This window comes from Macrobrachium rosenbergii, chromosome 5 (assembly GCF_040412425.1).
Source record: "Macrobrachium rosenbergii isolate ZJJX-2024 chromosome 5, ASM4041242v1, whole genome shotgun sequence".
Taxonomy (NCBI): Eukaryota; Metazoa; Arthropoda; class Malacostraca; order Decapoda; family Palaemonidae; genus Macrobrachium; species Macrobrachium rosenbergii.
In genome coordinates, this window is record NC_089745.1 from 19,942,519 (window position 1) to 19,959,439 (window position 16,921).

A 16,921-nucleotide genomic window follows, 5' to 3' on the forward strand; every position below is an offset into this window, starting at 1 on the left:
AAGTCAGAGGCAGAACAAGAATCCATTCATATCTTGACTCATTCATTATCAGGGTAGTCTTAGGCATTATTAGTTAGATCTAAAATTGATTAACAAATATTTGTTTTCTTCTTATATGTGTACTGCATGTCAGGAAGTAAGTGATTAAGTTCAGTGGACTAAAGATCACATTTTCAGCAAACTTTGAAAGCTGTGAAATGGTAGATACTGGCCAGTGATTTATTAGTGTAGAATGGCGATACACATAGTAAATCAAGTGTACCCTCATTCTACAGTGAAAATTAAAGAATAAAAAATGTAATTGTATAATCCTAGTCATATCTATGTTGTGCAGACTTCTAGAAGCTTTTTGCATTTTTTAACCTTTTTTTAATATACAGTATTACTGCCTCAACATGGCTGTGGAATTATTCTCCACAATTTTTCTACCAAGCATTTGAGGGCTCAGGAAGATCTCTCATTTTATCTGTGCTTTGATTGTATATTATTTTTTATTAGTGTAGTTGTTTAAAGAAATTGTATCAGATTTTTAGTAAAGTGCATTGCATTTTTTGTTGTACCATAATAGCTCCCATGGTTTAGGTTAATGTATTTTTTAATTACTGTACTGTTCTTGTATCACCTCATTTTTATGTAATCCTCTGGGGTCATTGCCTTTTGTGTGTATGAACCATTTATTTTATCTAGCATTTGTACTGCAAAATATTAGCTACTCTTGCACTGAAGGAGCTTATTGCTTGAAGTCATGGCTTTTCTTATAATGATCATTGGCAGAATGTCTATCTGTCATTTGCAGATTTTGGTCTTGAACATTTAAAAACTTGAGACATTTAGTGATGGCATGAATCAGGTTTTTATTAATGGTATATGTACACTTACTGTAGTAAAGGGGAGATGTGTTATTTTTATCAGTGGAATAAAACTTGCACAGGGTTTTGACTGTCATCTCTTGTTTTTTGTTTTATGCAGATATATGTTTTTTACCAACTGGGGCATGACTGAACCAAAGCTTGAGCGTGCATTGATGGATGGGACTCAAAGGGTGCCAATAGTTTTCAAGAAAATTGTCTATCCATTTGGTGTATCTATTGATTACCCAAATAAACATGTATATTGGGTTGATGGTTATTTAAGCCATGTGGAGAGAGTAGATTACAATGGAGACAACAGAAGAATTATCATCAAACTGAAATCTGTAAGTACTTTTGGTGTTTTCCATTTAGCTGGAAGTTGATGTATTTTAGTCATTAATTATGAAAGAGGTTTGTTTCATCACAACCCCATGAATCATTTAAAGCAGTCACCCCCAGGTCTCAGATGTCTCCGGACTCATCCATTTGTCTACCAGACACAAGAAGAAAGATCATTCATACAATTGCCAACTGGATCTGCCATTATGAACTGACTGTCCTCTTCACTGTTTGTGAGTCTATAGTACTGTACTAGTAACAGTTCTAACAGAATATTCATAGCTTTTTTGCTTGGTAATAATTGATAAGTTATCCAGCCATTAGTATTCATTAACAATCATTAATCATTGTTATTTCTCCCTTTTTCATTGCTAATTCACCCCTTTCTCAGATTCAAGCTCCAACTGTCATGGGGACATCAAGGATTGGATTTTTCATTATTCTGGTTGGAGTCTGGCTGGGAAAAGACAACCAGCCACAAAGCATATCCCAACAAAATCCCAGCCACACAAAACACTTGTTGGGTGCAAGGCAAGATTTTTCACATTTGATCAGGAAACCTTTTGACCAGTCTCTTGAGTACCAGTCATCTAGGTAGGCCACTGCCTAAACACTTGTTCAGCTGTGACAGGTTAAGGATCACTCTATGAAGAAGCCCGTTTTTGGGACAGAAGTGTGCCTGGTGATGAATGAAGATGTCTTTTTTTTTTTGTGACTCCATTTAGTCAAGCTTTTTGTTTATACTTCTCCAATGAGGAGTCTAGTTGTTGGAAAAACCCCTGCATTAAAGACAAAGGGGAAGACCTCTACTGCATGTGGTGCTGTGAAAGATGATCCCCAGCCTGCAAATGCCTAATGGATTCCTACTACTTCTTCACTTGCCCTCTATGGAGATCCAGGAGTTGCTTATATATTCCCTTTGTGGTTTTGCCTCTGTGCACCACAAGAGGGATGTCTTGTCCCCTTTCTGTTGCTGGTTAGATACTTTAGGGACCACTGGAAGCTTGTCGGACTCTTGGTCGTACTGTTGCTTTTTGGGTTTTGGAGGGGTTGGAACTCTAGGGAACATTGTTTCCTAGGTTCCAAGTTACCAGCAAGGTAGGTAAAGTACTGTTCTGTTGACAGGCTTGCTCTAAGAGTTTTGCTACAACACTCATCCAGGGGATCATGGAAGAAGGTGATATTGGGAATGACAAGTTTGAGCCTGCTGATGCTTCTTTTTGGGCCCTAAGCTTCTAATCCATACAATCCTAAAGTGTTCCCCGTAAGGAATGTTTAAGAGTCTTTGCAACAGCAGCCATAACAGAAGACCCTAGGAACTGCCTTGTGGTCACTTCAGGATAGTGGTAGTGGTTAGAATGGAGAAGAGGTGGAGCCTCATGTGGAACTCAGAAGTGGCTGTCCTGTGTGAGATTCTGCCCATGAAGGCACCTAAATTCTGGGTAGCCACATCTAGTGGGAGCTTTTCCTATTCAAAGGAAAGTGTTGCCTATTCCTTTGTGAAATTAACAGACATGGCTGAAATGGATGGATTTACCTCTGCCATTGACTGACTCCTCCCAGTAACTGAGTTTTGGAATTCTGCTGTCACATGATTCACCATTTTAAAGGGGAAGGGGCAGAAGGCAGGGGCATCCGATGATGTTACTGGTTTTTTTCAGGATGGTTGAAGTATTATAGTTTCCATTAATGGAAAAAAAGGGTGTCTCTGGTTGCCATGTCTGCTAGGACAATCTTGCAGACATAAAGATGAATTTGGGTTGTTGCCAGACATAGGCAAAGTATGCAACATTCTCCTGGTAGCAAGCCTAAATGATGATGAACTCAATTTAACTAAGCCTGTGTCACTGTTGCCACATTTGGGTAGTTTCTGTCAGCAGATGTTAAGAGCCTCTCTGCCTTGAGTTCATTTATACTCAGTCACTGTGCCAACAGTGGCACTATACTGGCTAGACCAACTTTGAGAGTTCTAGAAATGAGTTGGTCTGTCTTATGGACCCTGGTGGGACCATAAGGGTAACTTTTCAGCACAAACAGCAGCTATGCTATCAAAAGTATATTTTTCTTGCACATGGAAATTAAAAAATCATTTTGCTGTCAGTGACCCTGGTAGTTGGTTGACAGATAAACTAGAATAATCCATTCATTTAACTACCTGGCTTCCCATCTAAATTATAAGTCAGGGCTTTATATGATTTATGGGTTTGTGACAAAAAAAGTCTTTTTAATAAAAAACCTTCTGTCATATAGCTGTTTTCCAATTCAACCATATGAATCTGACTTTGCATTCAGACTACAAAATAGTGGGTGGTACATGCATGAACGATCATTGTTCATCTGCATGATAGAGAGAAGACTGTATCCAGTGCTTTTGAGAACATGAGTGGAGGATTATGGGTTTGTATGAAAAAATGGTTTGCTATAAAAACTTAGTACAGTAGTATATATAAATTACTCAGGTTGATTTTAATTGAAGCATAAATCACTTTAGATGAAAATACCCCTGTACTGAAAATATTCTGTTGATGTTTTTACTAAGCTTGGTTTTTATGTTGTAGGGTATTTGGAATCGTGCTTTTTATACTGTTTTCTTTTCTTTTTATTTTCAGGATGAACGACCGTATGGTGTGTCACTGTTGGAGAATTATGTGTATGTTACTAGTTGGAGGGATGATACAATTAAGAAAATAAATAGATTTAACAGCCATAATGTCACTGAATTTCACACAAATTTCTCCGAACCAATGCATGTACATGTGTTTCATCGGCAAAGACAACCAGATGGTTTGTTGCAAATTCATTTTGTATCGTTTTTCCATGTAAGAAATAATTAAGATGAATTTCATTTGCTTGTGAAAATATTTGTCTGTCCCATATAGGTGGTTTTCATGACATCTCTGCCATGTTAAGCCAGTGCCTAACTTAGCCTTATGCTTTTTTTTGAATAAGGTATTGTATACACATATTTTAAAATTCTCTCTCTCTCTCTCTCTCTCTCTCTCTCTCTCTCTCTCTCTCTCTCTCTCTCTCTCTCTCTCTCTCTCTCTCTCTCTCTCTCTCTCATATTCATCCATCACTTTGGATATAGGTTAAGGTTAAGGTTTTAGAAGAAAGCTTTAATTTTTGGTTGAAGTTTCAGTCCCTTTTAATTTTCCATGTTTATGTGTGGCATTCATTTTTGGTAGGTAGCTGCCTTACGTGAGTATCTTTCAGATCCAACCCTCTTGTCCCTTAGCTTGACCTTATGCAAAGATCTAAAAGAACTTGAGTGGTTTTTCATCTGCAATTTTAGTTATAGAGTTTTTCAGAATTTAAGTTACACAACTTAATGGACTTATATCAATCAACTTGATATGTTTTCACATTTCAAGTCAAATTATCATCTTGTGGGCATAGTGACCTTGATGTAGTGGAATGTGAAAATTTGGGATTTGTGAAAAGATAACAAAATGATTGTGTTTAGGTTTCTCAATCATTAGGTAAATATTTATAGAAGCTGAACAGTTGAATTACTTTACTCTATACAAGTGTATTCTATTTACGTATTCTGCTATTTTGCATGTAATTAATCTTAAGACTCTTCAAAATGTTAGATTGTGCCAGAATGTTGAGTAGATAATTTTATTTTTGTGTGGAACTTTATATTTTCTTCAATTAGTATATAGTATTAGTGACCAAGATTTAAGTACAATTTTCCCATTCTTATTTTCATATCATTGTATAGTGGGGGACACAACAAATTAACCAGGTTGCTACTTAGATCAAGCTTATGGTGGTCATCTGCATGTAATGATACTAACCTTGATGTCTGCTTTCTGTTTTATTTTATAGGAAATTTAAGTAGTTTTTTTAGTTGTGCTCCTACATATTTGATAGATATATTCCTGTAATGTGCTTTTGAGGTTTCTGCAACGTGCTTCTGTGGTCATCCATTGGCTTTAGCCAATTGTAGCTCGCCGAACAAGCTGTGTTGTTTGCTAATAACTCATGTTCTGGCAAGGCTGCCAAGGGCCTCCCCACTCAAATCCTTAACTTTGAAGGGCTGTAGGGCAATCCTTTCTCAGGTTCTTAAAAGAGACCAGATCTTATGAACTCCAGAAAATTTAGGTCCCTTTTGAGTACCATTGGCAGGGATTTCCTTTAGAGAGACCTATTTACAGGATTTCTATCCAAAGCCCTCCTTTTAGCTTTTGTATTTCTCAAGATAATATTGATAAACTGCATGAATTCAGTTCTATATAACACAGCAAAAATGGCCAGTCAGCAGGTCGCTTCATTTCCATTGATCTAATCACTGTCCCAAATTCCAGGTCATCCACATGTTTCCCTTAGATCCAGCTCCCTCCCTTCTGTTTCAGACATGTCATGGACTGCCAGGCATGAGTCACACTTGTCCCCTGTAAGTTTTCAGAAAAGTTACAGTTCATAAAGTTTGGGCTCTGGCTACCTTAGGCATAATTAGAATAATTCAATGGTTATGATATTTGAGTTGCCAACCCACCTCATTCCCCTTCTATCTCAGTGGCAGCTCTCTCAGATGCACTATTATATTTCCTTATCCTTATGTTGATCTCATTGGGGATAGTTTGTTTGCCTTTGCTTCTCCCTACTTTCTCACCCATCATTTCATTTTTATATTGTGTAGACTTCCACTGCATTGTGAGGGGTTTGTAGGTAAGTTTATGGTCTTCGACTTGTGCGCTAACTTGATTAACAATATTAATAAGAGAGAATATTACAGGCAGACCCGGCTTACGACAGGGGTTCTGTTTTTACACCACATCGTAAACGGAAAATCGTTGTAAACTGAAAAATCATCGAAAATTGTCAAAAATCCCAGAAAACCTTACTTTTAATGCTTTGGGTGTATTGAAAACGATGTAAACTGCATTTTTATTGAGTTTTCATAAAAAAAGCCTCCAAATTTTGATTATTCTCCCATTTTGGAGCCATATTTGTCCTAACCTCGGAACATTGTAAGCCTGACCCATCGTAAACCGGGGACTGCCTCTACTTTTTTGAGTCCAGTAGCTTCTGAGTTAGACCCAAAAAGCCAGGGGACCTTCTTTTTCAGAGTAAACCTGATTGCAGAGCTGCATTATACTACAACTGGTTTGGTAGATATTCAACTAGATGAGATGAAAAGAATTTTGATTTAAGCTTAGGTGTGGTTCTTTCACCACTGGTTGATTATAGACCAATGATTTTGAAATGCACTTTCATATGGGGAGGGTTAGGCATATTGAGTGAAGGTTGGGGGTTGTGTGATCTCAGTTCAGCTGAGGAGAGACATGAGGTACCCCACTTAGAACCTGAGCATAAGACTAAGTAAGGCAGTGTGGTTTGTATGTATGAAACAAAGTCTCTGAAAATTATGTTTAGAAATAGTTTTTTTTTTAATGCTAGTATTAATTTTTTTCTCATCTAAGGAATTCTGACTGAACACAGAAAAATTTGACATATTTTTGGCAAAAGTAAAATTTTTACTAACATACATTTTTTTGCAATATACAGTTGATCATCCGTGTGGCACTTCAAATGGTGGCTGTCAGCACATATGCATTCCACTATGGGAAGATAAAAAACCTGTTGCTTCATGTCGTTGCCAGCCAGGACATATACTTGGCCCTGGAGGCTCTTGTGTAGGTAATGTAATTTTGATGAAATCCACTGTGAAAGCAGCAGATTGTCTTTATTTTTTATTTATCTTATCTTCATGAAGCATTAAAAGGTATATTTATACTTATTTGAAATACTCTCTATATGTTAGGGTAATCATTGATGACATGAATTTTTACATTGTACTGTAGTTACCAGACGTAAGATAGTTCACTCTTGTAATGACGTAGTGTTCATACAACTAATAAACCTCTAATTTTATGAAGCTTCATCTCTAGTCTTGTTGGAGAGATAAAGCTTTGAATTGTATTTGTCAACAAAGCAATTGAATAGCTTGATGGCAGGTAAGAACTAATGTTCTAGGGATATTCTAAATCTCTGTTGTAGCTCATTATATCTCTGCCTGGTGTACTTGTGTATGAGGCCTCTTTGAGAGCTCTTTTACAACAAAGTTTTTGCTGAACATACCACATGCAGCTTTAATGCCTTGCTCAGCTTTTTACAAAGAGACAAGATGAAAGTGGAAGGGAGAGGAGAGGACTGAAAATCAAGGCAATCAAAACACTAGTAAAAGTGACAAGAGAAAAAGTGTAATCAGGAAAATGGTCCTGTGTTTTCCTGCGAGAAATGTTTTTGTTTACTGACTGTAAGAGATGGTTTTGAAGATATGCTCAGGATTGCAGAATATACTTAGAATAAAAAATTCTCTGTGTCCACAGTGTATGACAAGAGCAAAGAAAGGGGGGTTGAGAACCCTGTTATGAAAGATGGGCAGGTGTTGGAAGAGGTGGAACTTTTCTGTTACCTTAGGGACACAATTATGAAGCAGGAGTTGAAGAAATGGAGGGAGATAGCTAGACTACTGGTAAATAATGTTCCACAGTAAAGAGAGCAAAGACTTGCAATACGAAAAGAAAGTGTCCTCTACTCTTTGTAGCATAAACATAGCACTTATAAGAGAAATGAAAGATATTTTGAATAGATAGGCCAAAGAATATTAAGATTTATGGCCTGAGTAGGGGGTTAAGATCATATTACAAATGTGAAATTGTTGGAGAAATATGATATCAGGGGGCAAGTAAAATGACCAAGTTCTCAAAGATTGAGATGATTTGGACATACGGTGAGATGGATAAGGAACAGCTTGTCAGCAAAATAGTAGATATGGAAGTAGGAGAATGAAGACTTGTAGGAGGATCCAAGAAATCATGGAAATAGAAAATAATAAAGATCTAGTCTTGACTTAATAAGAGTTCGGGCCTAAAGAGCAAAGGGCATAGACTTCTGCTTCTTTTGGTACCTTTTAAGCTCACAATGTGAAAGACATACTGTACTTGCATGGTGTTTTCCATTTTGGTGCTATTTCCTGCAAGATAAGCTTTTTGTTTGTGACAGAACACACTGCTTTCTAAGAGCAAAGTCTTATCCAAGGAGCCATAAAGCAATGTAATTGAGGTTTAGAATAATAAAATACAGTAATGATAACCTGTTCTGTTATATTGCAACAATTTATTATTCATATTTATACTTAAACTTAGTGATTTCAGTTTGTTTTGGCTACACCACTTAGCAATGTAGTTAAGCAATGTATGTGTTCAATCAGACTCAGCACCCAGGGTAGCATGACCACATTAATTTTTGGCTATTTGTATGTACACAGTTGCTCACTTTGAACTGAATCAGAAGACTATGTAGAGCGATGGTTTGTATATTGAAACAAAATTATATAAAATTATCCATTTTATATGGTAGTTATTAATCCTTCATGATTTTTAATGTTTATTGAAATTTACCTATCAGTATTAATTACAAAAATTTTTAGATAGTTTGGAGAGAGTGCTAAGTGTGCTTTAGGTTTACTCTGCCAAGGGCATCTTGAAATTTTCATGTTATTAAAGTATCAGGGTAATTATTTTATACAGAGAGGCAGGAGGGTATTGTAATTATTACTTATTTGATTGTTTCAATTATATTAAAATTTTTTTACTTATACACAAAGTATTTGATTATTCTTGGTAAGTGAACTTAAATATATACTAAAAACAAATTATGGTTAGGTTAACATGGTTAATTAGTCATAAAAGGTAATTTAATGAAAACAGTGAATTAAAACTCTTAGCTTTCATAGGACTGGCAACTAATTTGAATGAATTGAATCCATAGAAAAGGCTACATTTATTATGACAGATGGATCACATGCCTCTGTTACTGTTAGTGTGTGCACTTTATCGGGGTACACTGTAGGGCTGCAACATGCAGTACAGAATTTCACTTTTTTGCAAAAATACTCACATCACTAGGAATTCTCAGCAAAACTTGTACATTATTTGGTGTGCTGTTGCATGGTTTGCTTATTTGTGCTAAAATTTGTAATGGAAGCCTTAACAGTATAGGTCATTTTTTCAAATGTTTTTCATGCGTCAGTTGTGGGTGAAAAGCCAGCTGAAAGAGGTGAGATTACTAATACTTTCCCCTTTAGTGAAGCAGGTATTCCTTTTATTGGGAAGCATCATGTACAATTTAGTTGTAGAGATTAGTGAAATCTGCACATTGTCACTAGATATTGGATGGGGGTAGAACATGGGTACTTTCCCATTAAAATCATGATTTAGCTATTTACTTTTAGTCAGCATGATTAACTTACCTTGCAGTAAGTACTAGATTTGCCCAGTCCATGAAAAAATTCCTTTTTTGGTTTCTGATTGTTAATTTTAATGGCAATAGTGGCATTTGTGCAAGTTATTAGAAATTTGTAGGTAGTTTGAGGATATATTTTGAGTTATTAGCTTTATTTTGAATGCTAATAATTTTAGTAGAAAAAAGTTAAATTTTTATTTAAAATTTTCCATATATGCTGCTCTTAGGAACAAAATCAAGTTATTAACAGTTTTTCCTTATTTGTGTACATGATCTGTTCAAAGGGCATATTTTCACAATACTTATTGAATAATATGAAGGCTGCCTTATAGCCTATATGTGAACCATTCCCCAGTTAAGGCCAAAATTTCTGAGAAATATACAGTGTAAAAATTAAATAGCTTGTACTTGAAACAGCTCTAATATTCTAAGGGCTGAGTTGGAGAGATGGACAGGTCACTAGTACTGGAAATAATAATAATAACAACAGTGATAAATTTAAGGACAGAATTGACAGTGATGGATTTTACTTATGTATATTGAGCAGCCAATATGCATGCTTCATTATTTCTTGCAGTGTGAAGAAATTGAAAAGTTGAGACGGCATTGTGGTCGTTACAGTTACAGAAAATACAGAAATTTCTATCCCGTATTTGTTAATGCTGTATATTAAACTAATTGAATCTAGCAGTATTGTGGTTAAATTGTATTTAAAATGGGTAAAACCCAATAATTCTGTTATTATTAAAATATTTATAAAGATACAGAAAGTGTATTTGTCTGCTGGCCTGGCATTTTTCTATACTATTGTATTTTTGTCCTTTTTTTATGATTTCAAATGTTGTTTTCCAGTTTACTGAGCTGCTGAAAACTTGGTACTCTGTAGTACATGCATATTGTGTATTTGGTCTTTCTTTCTTGTATCTTTTTGGCTATTAAGTATGGTGAACTCATTCATAGAATTTTACTGCATCCTTTCCAGAACGTGAACTACATGCCTTTCTGATATATGCCAAAGGTCGGCCTGGAATGATAAAAGGAATTTCTCTAGATGAGCCAGATTCATCAGAGGTCATGGTACCCATCACATCACTTACTCGCCCTACAACTCTTGATTTTGATGTCAGAACTCAGTTCATATATTATGCCGATATTCAAAGGTATTTGTAAAGGTAGTCATGTTATTATAGTTCTAAATAATTTTTTTTGTGTGCCTTATAGATATGTTGTTTATTTAAATTCCATTATGAAATTAATACTTATTTAAATATAGATCCTTTCATGCATGTTTATCATTGACACTCAGAATTTAGTTCTGGTAACTTTCATCTTTTTCCATAGGGTAGTTTTATGTATTTTTTTATATGCTGCATTGATTTTTAATATTTCCACCTTTAACAAATACAAAAATACTTATAAATCAGAACAAGTTCAGTGTGTGTGTGTGTGTGTGTAGATGTTAATTCTCACAGTTGTAATACCATAACTTTGCCTAAGTTTCCATAAAAATAGTTTATTGATTTGCAATTGAAAATGATGTCATTTTCAATAACAAACTCTAGGATAACTCAGATGCATATATCCTCCATGTTTGGATCAGTTATAATGTGCGTTTCATCCCTTTTTACTAATGAAACAAGACTGGTTAAATCAGGCACAAAAGCAGTTATAAGTTCAATTATATAACTTTGGGTAATATTCCGTCCATATAACTGTCATCTTTAACCACTTCTTGGCCAGTCAGATCCCCATTCAAATGCATTAACATTCCAAGGCTGTCTTGGAAGATTGAATGAAGAAGACTTAGTTGGGTTTTCAGTATATATTTAAAGGTGTTCAGTGTACTTTCACACTTGCTACCCTGAAGGGTAACAACTGAAGCACCTTGAAGAGGATAGATTAATAGAAAATAAAAGTGATCAAGAAATGTAGAGAGGATCTCCATGCGCTGAAGATGATGTGTAGTTAACATTCAGTAAGAAGCAAAGGAAGCACTTGAGATGCAGTGGAAACTGCATGTTGATGCTTTGTTTAAATAAAATGTTTTTGTGCGTTGAAAAAAAATTTTTGGAACTCAACTTACTTCCTGTGAGCCTCAGAATACAGATGTTAGAATTTTTTTATTTATCACTTCTGAAATATATTCATTATGTTACTACTGATGTTTATTTTGAGTTGCAGTGTAGTGGTGAAATACATTGCATTTTATTTTCGAAATAATTATTTTTTAAATTAGGATGCAAATGCTTTGTATACTGTTGTTTTTCATTTATCATAATTGTTAATAAATAATGCAACCAGACCATTTGGTTAAAGTTCTTGACTCATAGAGCAGGCTCTTTTTTATTTAATAGTTAATTGTTTGTTTATAAATTTTTCAGATTTGTGATAGAGCGACAGAGTTTAGATGGAACAAAGAAAGAACCAGTAGTAACATCAGCTGTATTAAATGTAGAGGGCTTGGCAGTTGACTGGATGGGACGCAATATCTACTGGACTGATGAGGTATTTGAATTAGTACCTTGTAATCCTTTGTGATATGTGTAATAGAACCCTGTAATCCTTTACAGTATTTGAATTAGCATCCTGTAATCCTTTACACTATTTGAGTTAGTGCCCTGTAATCCTGGACCTAATAGACTTGCAGTGTGATAGTGACATGATTCTTCTTTAGGGTTTTGCTCATAACTGGGGGTACTGTAGAGATCACACAGAAATTAAGGATGTTATCAGTTTTATTTGGTATTGGTCATCCTCTTAAGATGTTTGTGAACTGATTATTGATTTTAATTTTTTTACAGAAAATTATGGATTTATACCCATGTTCCTTGGCATTTTGTATTGATTTGACATGGTGTAATGATTAACAGTGTGAGCGCTAAATTGTAACCTTTTGTCATGGTTTTGCTTAGGTAGTCTGCCTTTTGGTATGGCTTTACATGTTAGTATTAGCTTTTGCCATAAGTTTACTTTGCAGTACAGTATATTAATTTCAATTATCTGTTATACCGCATTGATACCTTTTTCATGGGTTTCCATAGTTAATTGTTACCTTCGAAAAAGACGTCACTCAGTCTATCATTTCTTTGCCCATCTGCCCATTGCACTTTTGTTTACTCACTTACTTTTATAATAATGCTTGTATTTCACTAGATGGAATGTGGTCTACACTTGACTATTTTTGTAGGAAGTCTAAGCTTATTGTTTCAAGCTGAGATTGTAGTAACAAATTTTTGTATACACAGTTATGAAGGGGTTGTAATCTTTTTGCATATAGCTAGACATGCACATAACATGATCTTGGATGTCTTTTAAGATGGTCTAGGTTTCATAGCTATTTTAGTTGCAGAAGTGCAATTGTGGAAACTACCTTATTGAGTTATTTCAGTTATATTATGCAGATAGCGTGCACTTAACAAAATCTGTGATAAGGTGCTTGATGGTCCAGGTTTGACAATTATTTTTGAAGAAAATTTCAAATGATTGACAATTATTTTTGAAGAAAATCTCAAACTGGAGATAAGAATTGTCTCATGCATGCACTTGACATGGTATTGGATAAGTCATAAGATGATTTAGGTTTGACAGTTATTTTGAGGAAAGTCACAGGTTCTTTGGCTGAAATTGATATTGAGAATTCTCTCTTGCAAATAATTATCAGGTGATATCAGTAATCTTCTGCTCTACCATGCACTTTAATAACCTTGATTTTCAATTAAAATTAATAATTAGGGTCTCCTACCACCTTTAGGTTGATAGTGTTATTACTCTTGTTGTGCTTTTGTTTCCTTTCATTAATTTTTTGTATATGTTAAAGTTATGTTTTGTTTTATTTCACATTATAGACTGTTACTTATTATCTTGAACACTAGACTTCCTGTTCATTATGATTTTATGTACCTGACATTTTTTGCAGTATAGCATGCCAAAATTTTATCGGTAACCAGTATTTTGAAAACTGAAAATGTGATCTACATTTCAGGGCGTATCATCCATATTTGTATGCTCAATGGAAGACTCAGAAAAGCGTAAAATGCTTCTTCATGGGAACTTGACCAATGCTAGAGCTATTGTTTTAAATCCAGGTGAAGGTTATATGTACTGGACAGTGTGGCAATTTAGTGTTGGTGATGAAGGGCTTATTGAGAGGGCTTGGATGGATGGTACAAACAGGGAGCCTTTCATTACCACAGGACTTCAGTGGCCAAATGGTTTGACAGTAGACTTTGCAGAGCGTCACCTTTACTGGTGTGATGGCTATCATAATGTTATAGAAAGAGTAAATCTTGATGGAACAGGAAGAGAGGTAAGACTGTATTGGAGTTTATTGTGAGCAATAAAAGTTATGTATGAAATTTTGCAATTATTTTTAATTCACTGAGGGACTTTTTAAATATGATAAGTTTATACATTATCAATATATTATGAATACAGTATATCTTTAATCCATATCAAATTGATAGTGCTTGAGAACCAAAACATTAAAAAAATATAAGTTGGTTTATCTTATAAATTTGCTGGGCATGCAAATGCTCCGTCAGTATATGCCTCCCTTTTTTTTTTTAATCTTTCCACTGTGGTACCTACATAGCCACAATTACATGAAAGTTAAAAGTGAGACTAGACTGTAGGCTGCTTTCTGAACAAGATACTTTACTATCATATATTAATCTTTTATTAAATAACTTGTTCACTTTGTTTTCAGATGTACAGGTAAATAGATAAAAATCTAACCATGTTTTCTTGCATATTCTTATCTTGGGTTGTTCTTCAAAATCAATATTCAGGCCATGTTAGGGACTATATTATTATTATGATTATTATAAAATAATTTCACTTTGTGTTTGAATGGAAATTAAAGTTAGATAATAAATTTTCATCAAGGATGGCATATTTTATTTTACACTAACTAGAATACTATTAGAAGAAAATCAGCATCTTTTTAATTTTTTTCTCATTCAGTATTTATAAAGTACTTTTTGTTGCAAGGTATGAAGTAATTGCAGTATTTAGCATTGTATGCAAAGTTTATCTCAGCATTTACTTATGTTCTTTTTGTAGGTGATGTTGCGAGAAGATGTACTGAATCATCCATATGGCCTAGCTTACCACAATGGGTTTATATATTGGTCAGAATTCCAGAATGGCACAATCAAACGTGTTCACCTTGGTAGTCAAGATGCCCCAGAAGAGCTCCGAGTAGAAAACCCATATATTTTTGAACTGAAAGTTTTTACTAATACTAGTCAGAGTGGTGAGAATTTTGTAACCTACAGTTGTTAGTTGTGTCTGGTCCTCAGATGTAATGATTGTGTCTGAAAATAGTGTGAATTTGGCCCTGTGTCAGTTAGTTCCAAGGGTAAGTATTTTAACCCAGGCACACGATATGGTGGCTAAGCCAGTACACAAAATGATGGATATTTAATCCAGATATCATCTCTTGCTACCAAGAATACAGTAAGTATGAAGCCCATTCCTTAGGCCAATTGGTTGAGTAGATCACATGTTTACTGAAATTACTTTTGCGTTATTTCAACTTCGTTTTTTGTCGTTAGGATGTGTTAGAGTGTCATGGGAAAATGATTGCTTGGGTATGCTATGAAAATATTAGGGAACTTTCTGGAGAAAATGCTAAGCAGAATTATTGAAAGTATCAATTATCAGCTTTATTTCATGCCAGAGAGATCAGCAACAGTAGCAGTTTGTATAATAGGCAACTGCAGTTACCTCTCTACTAATGCAAGTTTTATGTTCCTGGAGAGGTATTGTTACAGTATTTAAAACTGTGTATTCAAACATAATTTTCCCATAAACAATACGGAGAGTTACATAGCTGGACTCTTGAGGAAGTTTCCCTATTTTGAGGGTTACAGTATTATAACTTTTAAAGAAATATTACATTACTAGAACATTTAAAGAAATATTATTAACACATTAGAACGTAACAGAAACAACAATAAGAAACGAGACTCCACTTTACTGTACTGTGCTTAAATTAAGCACTTTATGCACTAGTCATGTACTCTCGACTGGTCGTCACTTGCTACTTTCCATCCTCCCCTACTCACCCTAATTTCCCTCCTCCCTCTTATTTTGACCCCAGTGCTGCTGGGAGAAAGACAACTGCTGCACAGAATATCTCCCTTAATTTCTCTGTCTCCTTTATAAAGAACTGTCACATTAGTAAACTCGTGAAAGCGTTAGCACATGCCAGGCACATTGCTGATTTGAAAACAATGCTCACAAGTAAATTCATGTTAAATCAAAATTATCATATTAGTGAAACATCTCCTTAGATATTTGTTCTGTTAAATAGAAGTGCTTTATTCAAACTCTTGTTATTCTCGAGGTAACTGTACTTGAAAAATAGCATGCAAAAAGGCAGGTGTTATACCATAAATTGTGGATTTTGGAAAGACATTAATCTGATTACCAAGACAAGTAATTGCCTTGGTACCCGAAGACTCATTAAGATAGTATTGTTCCTATACCCTAGCAAAAGATCAACAAAGCAGCAAAGAAACGGAGTCTTCATTAAGCTGGTGTATGCAGTTGACCTAGTGATATCAGAAACAGGAAGAAGTCGTACTGATGTTCAAAAAAAGAACAGTGGGATGGAAAAGTAATATAAGACAGTTGGAAAATTGTATGGTGTGAGCTTCAAGGCCCTGTCTCGTATGGTGCCACAAGAGATATTCAGGATTGCAAAATAAAGTGCCTGAAAAGTGTAAGAGGGGGATGGAAGCTTTGATGCCTGGAAAGTGTGAAATGAGGGTACAGTTTAAGTTTCAGTGCCTGAAAAGTGTTAGGGGGGGAATAGCTACTTTGGGGTAAAAAAAGAAAATCAAAATTAAAAAACAGCCCAAGTTCTCCCTAAAGCATTGAAGAATCCATTATGAAACGCATCAAACACTGTAGGTAAATATGTGGGCTGTAAAAAAAAGTATACCTTAGTTTTACCAGACCACTGAGCTGATTAACAGCTCTCCTAGGGCTGGCCCAGAGGATGGACCCATAGGAGCACCAAGGGTGTAGGTGCAGCTGGCCTGCTGTGTAGCAAAAATCGTCCTTATTTACTCATCCATAATGCTCATTTTACCCAGTAAAAAATAAGTGATCACAGTGTGGAATCAGCTTTTTTGGCAACTCTGATTGTTATGGTGATGATTGTTGGAATATAGGCAGTTACTGAGCAAATGAAATTTTAGTAGTTCTCAGAAAGACAAAGGGAGAATATATCGCTCCGCAATTCACTCCATACCCAGCCCCATCAAGCCCCATTAAACTTTAGGGGCCATTATTTCAAAAGTTATTTTTGCACTCAAATATTCATAGAAAATCAAATATGTGCTCAATTTTATTGAAACTTTGAGATTTTGTTGATACTTCTTAGGCAGTTGAAAGGTCACACTCGGATATTTCCAAGTATGAAGATAAAATTAATGAAAATAGTAAATATAACATTATGATGTCAT

At 35.1% G+C, this 16,921-nt stretch overlaps 1 protein-coding gene across 1 annotated transcript in view; it reads left to right on the plus strand.

The window, feature by feature from the left end:
• The window catches only part of LOC136838573 (low-density lipoprotein receptor-related protein 1-like), a 496,729-nt gene that overhangs the window by 133,678 nt on the left and 346,130 nt on the right, over positions 1–16,921 (plus strand). The window contains 7 exon segments of the mRNA XM_067103732.1: positions 970–1,195; positions 3,800–3,974; positions 6,705–6,836; positions 10,429–10,606; positions 11,828–11,951; positions 13,429–13,752; positions 14,508–14,700. Of these exon segments, the coding sequence (XP_066959833.1) occupies positions 970–1,195; positions 3,800–3,974; positions 6,705–6,836; positions 10,429–10,606; positions 11,828–11,951; positions 13,429–13,752; positions 14,508–14,700 (1,352 nt within the window).